This window comes from Vigna unguiculata, chromosome 8 (genome assembly GCF_004118075.2).
Source record: "Vigna unguiculata cultivar IT97K-499-35 chromosome 8, ASM411807v1, whole genome shotgun sequence".
Lineage (NCBI taxonomy): Eukaryota > Viridiplantae > Streptophyta > Magnoliopsida > Fabales > Fabaceae > Vigna > Vigna unguiculata.
Genome location: NC_040286.1, coordinates 31,352,062 through 31,361,728, shown reverse-complemented (window position 1 = coordinate 31,361,728; position 9,667 = coordinate 31,352,062). Strand labels below are relative to the sequence as shown.

The 9,667-nt window shown below is 28.6% G+C and overlaps 1 protein-coding gene across 1 annotated transcript; it reads right to left on the bottom strand.

Moving 5' to 3' along the window:
• Window positions 1-54: 54 nt before the first annotated feature.
• LOC114193568 (glutamate decarboxylase 1-like) lies at window positions 55-5,270 on the bottom strand. The gene is made up of 7 exons (XM_028083421.1): window positions 5,107-5,270; window positions 4,802-5,006; window positions 1,770-1,970; window positions 1,447-1,661; window positions 1,094-1,347; window positions 920-972; window positions 55-780 (listed from the first exon to the last, which is right to left on the bottom strand). The coding sequence occupies exons 1-7, from the start codon at window positions 5,190-5,192 to the stop codon at window positions 283-285; spliced, it is 1,512 nt and encodes a 503-aa protein (XP_027939222.1). The 5' UTR covers window positions 5,193-5,270; the 3' UTR covers window positions 55-282.
• Between the last annotated feature and the right edge of the window lie 4,397 nt (window positions 5,271-9,667).

The window sequence follows — 9,667 nt, the reverse complement described above, 5'->3', positions numbered from 1 at the left end:
GGTCGCCAAGCGGTTGATACGTTTGCAAAAATGATCAATCATTTGTCCTTGTATGCACTGGAACACATTTACTTGAACCAACTTATCCAAAACAAATTTTTGGGAACACAAGAACGTACTTGCATTGATAAAACAGAATAAATGACACCAGTTAAAACTTTATGAGCATTCATGAACGATAATTGTCATACCAGGATAATTAAGATTGTAGTAAAATTTGTGCCTACCAAAGGTTGTGGAAACGCAGAGATTGGTCTGCTAAAATTGATCGAAAACAGGGCTCTAACAAACACCATTCGTCTTCTTCTTCTCCATCACAAACTTCTTCCAAGCTGAAGTGATTGCTCTCTGTGTCTCTAGTTCACTCTTCTTGGCAATCAATACTTTTCCCTCGGTGACTTCACCATCTTCTCCGGCAGTAGTCGTTACGGTGCTGCTGATTACCCTAGCAGGAAGCAGCTCCAGCTCGCGCACCACTTTGGTGAGATCAGTGACAAGACGCTCCGCAAGGGTGCGAGAGAAGTCCTCCCTAACCACAACACGAAGCACTGTGACATGTTCTGCATCTGGGGGCATAGTGTATGCTGGCACAATCCATCCATAGCGCCTCAGAAGATCAGAGATTTGGAACTCATTGAAGTGGCTGTGGTCCTTCAAAGTGAAGGCCACCAATGGGACACCGATGTCTTTAGACACAATGGTGAACTTTTCAGTTTTCTCTAGTCCTTCCTTAAGCACTGCCATGTTGTCTGTGCAGTTTTCCATCACCATTTTGTATCCCTGCAAACCCATTAAGTCAAGTCTAATTTAATATAGATGACTAATACAACATGTTATCAACTATTTGATACCTGGTGAGATAAAGAAAAAATAGAGAAATAGCTAAGTATGGTTTGTGCCCAAGAATGTCTCATAATACCTCAAAACCCAGTCGAATTAGTTGGTAGTACTGGGCAATAACTTGGCTAGAACCTGCATTGCAAATTTTATGCAAAAAAAATGTAGTGATATCAATATGCATAACCAAGTTAGTGGTACAAAGGGAAAGCAAAATTGTGTTCTTGTTTTGAACCAATTGAGTGTGTGAACTTACCTTTGGAGAAGTTGAGGGTGAAGGTGGGTTGATCAGCTCCGAGATAGTTAATGTGGAAAATGAGTTCCTCAGGAAGGTCTTCCTTGGTTCTCCAAATGACCCAACCAATTCCAGCATAGACTAGACCATATTTGTGTCCACTAACATTGATGCTCTTCACTAGTGGTAGCCGAAAGTCCCACTCAAGCTCTGGATAAAGAAATGGTGCAATGAATCCACCACTGGCTGCATCCACATGAATTGGAGTGTCCCATCTACCCAACAATTAATTTCACATGTCAATTCCATCTCTAAAACTAGATTCACAAAATAGGAAATAGTTAAGAAGCGATGAATATTTATAGTACACACACCCAGTTGCCTGATTCTTTTCTAGTAGGAGATCATTTAAGCGCTTGACATCTTCAAACTCTCCGTTCAAAGTGGAACCAAGGATAGCAGCAACACAAATGGTGTTCTCATCCACCATTTCCACTGCTTTTTCAGGGTCCATTACAAAGTATCCATCACTCAGCTTCACCTCTTTCAACTCCACCTCAAAGTACCTTGCAAATTTCTCCCAGCAAACCTTCAAATGAGCACAATGAATTAAGTTCAATAATGAGTAGATTCAAGAAACAGTTCCCAACAATGATGAAATTTTATTGGATGAAGATGCAAGTGTGTTTTTGTGTACCTGAACATTGGCACCAGTAACAATATTGGGACTATCACAAGGCTTCCCTTCTTCTTTCCTTCTATTCTGCCATCTCCTTTTGAATGCCAATCCAGCCAACATTATGGCCTCTGATGAGCCAACCGTACCAACACCAACGGCAGCTTCTGACTCTCCCAGTGGTGCATTGAAAAGGTGAGCTATCATGTTAACGCAACGATTCTACACGCATACAAGTTTGAATGTTAACGTTAGATCGAAACGTTATGCACGAAGCAACTTTGCTTGTACTATGAAATCAAGTTTGAATGGTATACACTCTACGTATAATTACAACACATGCAAATAGCAGGCTTATATTACACTATTTTGGGAAAAAATGGGATATATTGACGTGTTGTCAACGTTTGCAAATGTAAAATCATTTTTGTCCTGTATTGTTTGGGAAATATTGTAACTTTCATCCATTTTTATTTTATAGAGGAAGTATATATGAACAACTATTATTAATATAAATAAATATTTATTTGATATGTTAAAGACTATGTAAATTGGAGTGCAAGATGGATGAAAAAGTTTAACTAAAATGTTTTTCACCCATAACTGGCTGCCAATTGTCAAAACAAATGACCCATTGTATGTTGATTGGACCAAAGGACTTTCTGTTCGGCTCTCGCTTTTTTTATTTTTTTCATACGGGCCCAAATCAAAGGTCCAACAACTATGAAGTATGGCTACTTCTGAAGTTTAAAAGCATAAACTTTAAAAGTTAAAAATAGAATTTTATTACATTCATTTTATGATCTATTTATGTAAGTTTTAATTCTGGAAACATATATATGAAACATTTTCTTCTATTAATAAATAATTATTAAAAAGAATAAATATTTATTGGTTTTAGTTTCATTTGTATTCAAATATAGTATAAAAAAAAGTTACACATAACATTACAAACAACTAAATATAACCTTAAGTTATTTCAATATTATTATAATTACATAAAATTACAAACATAATTATTATAAATTTAAATTATATAATATAATTATTTATGTAAAACATTTTTAGTGTATGTGTGTGTCTATATATATATATATATATATATATATATATATAATGTGTATGTCACTGTATTTTAAAATTATGAAATTTTTAATTTAGTTTATGTATGCATTGTTCAAGAGTTAAACATCTTAAAACTCAAAAGAAATTTTTTTATTGACTACCATTTAATATTTATTTTTAATCTATTTATGTCATAGAATTTAATTTTGGATATTTTTTATAGATACATTTTTGTTATAAAATAATTGTATATATCTACTTCCAAATTTTTACTCTTGTTTTCCGACAAAAATAATTATCATACAGGGTATAACATACAGATAAAAAATATAACAAAAAATATTGAGTTCAACATCGATTAAACAAGATTATCAAAATAAATAAAACAAAAAAACATTTATAAAAAATATACAAAAAAATTATTTATAATAATTAGAGAAATTGCATAGAGAATAACTAAAACCTCACAGAAAATATAAAAGAACATCTACCATTACATAGCCACACATAAAATAAAATAGAAGTTTTTATATAAATATAAATATAAAAATTAAAGAATAAATATTATTTGTGTACATTTTTCATTGTTTTGTAATCATATTTATTTTTTAATTTAGAGATTAAAAAATAAAATTAATTAAATTATCAAACATATATAAAATAGGTGTGGGGCTGGTTGAGTGTATTGCTTGTACTTATATTATGCTAACAATGACTAATCTTGTGTTGGGAGTCCAAGTGTAAGTCAAAAGTTTCACATTGAATAGAACAGACAAAATTAAAACTATATAAGATCAAAGGTCCATAACATTATTGTCTTAATATTTTTGAGTAAAAGTAATGTTAAATGTCTTTTATATATAACCACAATTTCCTTAATTACTATAATCATAATCTATAGATGAAAAAAAATATAACCCAACATCTTGAAATAAGCAAGTATATATTCATCTATCTATTGTGGATATTTTTGTGAGTGACCACTTAATCTGAATATATTTTGTCATCACAAGGAAAAGAAATGAGTTTTTCAAACCATGATTAGAATAAAAAAAAATAATTTGGGATTGACAAGGTCAATTTTTTTTAAATATTCAAGAATGTAGAAAATAGTTTTACTTTTTATAGAATTTATAAAAAAAATTGGTTATATTTTTTAAATCGTTTTTAAAAAATAGGTACAATTACATTTTTTTTTCAATAATATTCTCAAACAAAATTTTAAAAAATATTTTTTTAAGTTTATTCAAGTATATTAAAGTTTAAAAAATTATAGTTAAATATAATTTTATTCCTTAAATTTAAAAGTAAAATTTGAATTTATTATATCCTAAAATTTAATATATTTATATTTTAAACTTAAAAAAATAATAAATATAATATTTTTAATTCAGTAACATTTTTTTTTCCATTTTTAAAAAGGTATTTATATTTGAGTGATAAAAATGTTGAATGAATAAGAATATTAATATTTTAATTCACTTTTAATCAACTAATATCGTTATTTAGTACAATATTTTGTAATTAAATTTTTACAATTTTCTTTTATTATTATTTTTTAAGTAGTTTTAAAATATTAAAAAAAAAACACTCAAAAAATTATCAAAATTTAATCATTAAAAAAAACATTTTTCTTTTTAAATCTCCGTGTAAAACGAGTGTTTTTGTTTCATTTATATTTTATTCATAAAAATTTTGAATGAGCATGGGGTCTTTCTTAAATGTCCATGGATTAACCGTTCGAAAGAGAGGTTGAATTTCTTTTTCTCCAAGAAACTACATATAGAAAGGTAAGTCATAGTGATGTGAATTATAACGAGACAATAAGATGAGATGTAAGTCACAGAAGGTGAAGACCTGAGGAAGCTAGAGAGAAGGATTCAAGGAGTGGTACTGGATAAATGATTAAAAAAAAAAATTATATCTCTCATCCATAATCATAATCGATTAAGATTAATAAATAGTAAATAGCATGGCGTGGTACTTGCCTGAAGTTCAGTGGTGACAGGGTACTCATCCATGTCCACATAGTTTTTGTTAATGGCAGCCATTATGAGTTTGTCACATTCAGGCTCCATCCACGTCGTCACAAACGACGCCAGGTTCAGCCTCGGATTTCCGTCCAACATCAGCTCGTCGTTTATGATCTGGTACGCCGCTTCCTTCGGGATCGATAGCTCTCCCATCTTGAACCTACGCATCATCATCGTTCATTTCCATTTTCACACACAACATCTTAACCATTCATTCATTCAATAAATACATCAAAAAACAGAGATCCACATCTACTTACCTGGGAAGAACTGTGCGCACATAGCGAGAGGCGAAGGTTGAATGGACAGAAACGTCCGTCTGCGATGCCGTTTTGGAGAGAACCATGGCGCTCGATAATCGCGAGAAACAGAGAGAGAAAGAAACAACTGTCTGTAGAAAGTGATGAATCTGTTGTGGAAAAGTGCGAAGGTGAAGGTTGTGAGAGAGAGGAGTTAGGGTCTTAAATAGAGTGGAGATGGCCACGTGTCATGCACCAGGATAATAAAATAAATTTTTTTATTTTTATTTTTTGTGTAATAAAATAATAACCCCACACAAACTAACATGCTTTACGCGTTCTCTCTTTCCCCGTAACGAAACACTGTTTCCATTCTTCGTTTATTCACACAACACGCTTACACTAAGTTTTCTAAAATTAAACAATTAATGTAATGAACGTAGATTTTTTTTAGTTAAAAGATTAAAAACAATAATTATATAATCAAAATTCCGAGGTCAAAACATTCTGCAAACAAAAGAAGAAAAAGACGATGAATAGAAATATATGCTTGCTAAATGTTCCAGACTTGTAGTTTTCTTCTTCTTCGTCTACTCTTTCTTTTCCCTTTTATTCGGCATGCAAAGTTAATTTGCAAGCTGGAAGCAAAGAGAGGAATATTCAAATGACTTTTAAATAAACTATATGGACGAAGGGAACTTCATCTTCTTTTTTTAATGTATACAGATTGTTCGTTTAATTTTAAGCAGTGTTTATGGATTTCATTATTATTGGATTAATTTCTTAAAAATCTTGAAAAAAAACATACCAATTGGTGAATCAAATATATATATATATATATATATATATATATATATATATATATATATATATATATATATATATCACTATTAAAAAAAAGTTATAATTTTTTTATATTCATCACACGTAGTAATAAGAATTTAATTTAACACTTATCATTTGTTAGACTATACTACAGTATACCTATTTAAGAGTTAAGTAGAACATATAAAATTAATTATGAAATTTTATAACACTCGAGTAATATTATGGATATAGAGAGAAAAATAGTAAACTTTAAGATAAATAAATCAGCAAAAACTTATTTTGAAATGTACTAAAAAGGGAAACGAATATCTGAAGATAAAATATATGGGAGAAAATTTTAATAGACTAAATTGAGAGAAATTTAAATACAAATATCAATTAAGTATTAATGAAAGTGTAGAGTAGCTCTATTCAAGGATTCATGACACACGTCCAAGGTAATTCTTAACTTTTAGGAATGAAGTGGAGGTCGATGGAAGAAGTTTTTATTTTTATTTTTATTTTAAATGTTAACTCATAGTCATATATTACATTATATACAAGATGTAGTAGATATTTTGTAAAAACAATAATACATTTGTGTAGTATTTACTTCTACCCACTTTTTCTTTTCCTTTTAATTTTATTTGACATTTTATCTCCTTTCATAATATGTATCATGTCAAACATTTGTCAACAAAAGTTATTTTATTCATTTTAAAATGAAATCCATATTTATATACTTATCTAAAATTCAAATAATATTTATAAGGATAATAATGCACCATCTCATCATTCAAAAATAGGTTTGAGTTTATTCCATAATAGTTATGAGTAATGAGATTTAATTAGGGATGGTAAAGCAGACAGCTTGGCTTGTTTTAACCCGTTCTGCGTTTTAGCCCATAAAGTGCAAGTTGAATTGGGCCGTCCCGCAATTTAGTATTATGTTTACTTTTTTTACCTATTTCGTCCCACGGATTGTCTCGTCCTGTGGATCGGCCTGTCCTGCGGGTTGGCCCGCTGGCTTGCATTTGTGATGAACAAATATTTTTTTTTGTGATAAGCAAAACTTTTTATTTTTTTTATGATATTTATTTTCAATCGAAATAATTCTAATTAATTTACCTAATCAAAGACAAAAAAATAGTACCAAAGATTATAGCTAAAGTATAATAACAACATGTCACCTTACAAGACATGTACCTAAAAATGCATAAAAAGATATCCCACATTCAAGAACTAAAATCATTATCTTATATACAATGATTATACATAAACATAATAATAATAATAATAATAAAATAAAAAATAAAAGAAACTTATAAAAATAACGTGAATGATGTGAGAACTAAAAAATGAACATATTTAATTTTGTAAGCATGCGAGTGCGAGCTAGCAGACTCAACATCCTAACTGCCTTGTGTTTTTTATGCGGACCTGTGGGACAATCCGCCTTGAATTATCTTCCCTAAATTTAACCTTTCCTTTAAATTAGGGTAGCAAACCAACTCACAAATTTTTGAAAAAGTAAAAAGATAAATAATAAATTTAGCAACAATAAATATTATGTATTCCGTTTTTAGTATAATAAAATATTATAATCTTAATATAAATTTTAATTTCACTAATTTTGTTTAAACTATTAATCATTAATATTTAAGAAGGTCAATGAATATTCAATCACTTTAAACATTAACAAAAAATAATTTTTATAATACTACAAAGAAAATATAAAATACTTATTATACTGAATTAATTATTTACTCATTTGAAAAAGTAAAAAAGTTATTTGTAATTTTTTAATTTTAAATTTGAATATCTTGTAAACATGAGATTTCACAACAAATATAACAGTTAAAAAAATACTTATTAAAATGAATCACGGAATAAAATATGAAATTTGCATATAAGATATTAATAAAATAATTAATACAAATATTTCGTTATGTTTAACGAGAAATCACACTACATAATAACAATACAAAAATTTTAAAAATGAATGTAAATTGTATGGTGCGGTGGGCCAACATTCTCTTAGGTAGCTTGAAAACTACGAGTAACGTAGAAAATGTTTATACCGACTAACAAATTTAAATTTCTAATATATACAATATTTTTCTAGACAGTGACATCTTCTAAATAATTTTAAAATATAAAAAAAATAAAAAAATATGAAATTATTTAAAATATATCACTTAAAATTAAAAAAAAATTATCAAAATTTAATATAGTTAAAAAATTATTTTTCTTTTTATAATTAGCTGCCCATATGTTCCTGTTCCCATATTAAATTTAGATATTTATTAATATAAATTAGTTACAATTTATTTGAATCCAAATGTTTATACTTGCAATAATTATTTAAATGATAATTTTTTGAATAATCATCAGTTGAAAATTATATCATCGCTGGCTCTTGATAAAGAGTCGTAATTTTCTTACCGTTCTTTCATTAAAAGAAGAAACAGAAAACACAAATACGGCATGGACAGCTTAAAATAAGAACATTCTTCTTAGATGATGCAGTAAAGAAGGAAAGGTAGCCTTTTTATAAAATAATAGTATCGAACGGAATTCAAAACTTTACAAAAGAAAAAAAAAATGTATTATTATGTAATAATGGTAGCGAAGCTCTCATTATTTACTTAGATATTTGGGCCTTGATTTATTATTAAATGAATTGGAAGACAATTATGGTAATGGATTTTTAGTTTTCCTGATTTGCATTTATTATAGTATTGATAATAATCAGGCTCCAGCTTACTCACCCACAATATAACTGCAAGACTATCACAAAAGTAGCTATTGATTCCTGCACCCCTTAATTACTAAATCCACGCCCTACTGGCAGAAGAAGATTGAATTATCCTTTGTCACTGCACTACACCACTTCTGTCGTCATCTCTGCTGTTGTCACTGCTGTAAAGGAAAAACACTACAAAGGAGGAAGAGAGAATATATATATATATATATATATATATATATATATATATATATATATATATATATATATATATATATAACTTCTTCAGAAATGTATTTCATGTGTTTTCGACTGAAAGGTATTTCATTTTGGCAACTCATTCCAAAAGATACTAAATGTGTCCGAATAACTTATTCTGAAAATCATACTCCGTTTTTTTTTTTCCCAAAATGCATTTCATGTATTTCTAAAATTTTATTCTAAAAGTTTTATTTCGAAAATTTAAAAAAAATTCCAAAACATGTAATTAGAAAGTCATTTTTATGAAAAGTAAAATAGTCAATTTAAAAGTATGGAATATGCAAAGTGACTGTAGTAGGGTTGTAGAAAGTAAAATCCCACAAATGTTGAGTTGTTTTGGGCCTTAACTATCGCAATTTGTATTTTCCTAAACGCTGTAGCCGAAATTCATAGAAAATACAACATTTTTAGAATTTTTCCAGTTTATCATTCTAGCTTTAATTAGTATAGCAGCCAGTTCTTCCAATCAAGTACTGTATGTTATCGTCAGAATATCGCAAAAAAATGTTAGATTTTTAATATTAGTAAAAACAATCATTTGTGACCACATTTTTAATCTTATTTTAGAGTTAAAATTAAAAAAAAAAAGTAAAAACATTATTTAACCATTTTATAATTATTATTTAAGACTCTTCATGTTCAAATCTAAAATTGTTAGTTGCGAACAACATTAAAGAAAATGATTAATAGTGCCAGCTTCCATTACTCAAACCTTAATGGATAACCTACATCTTAATTAAAATCATATCCACCATCTATTCTAGACCT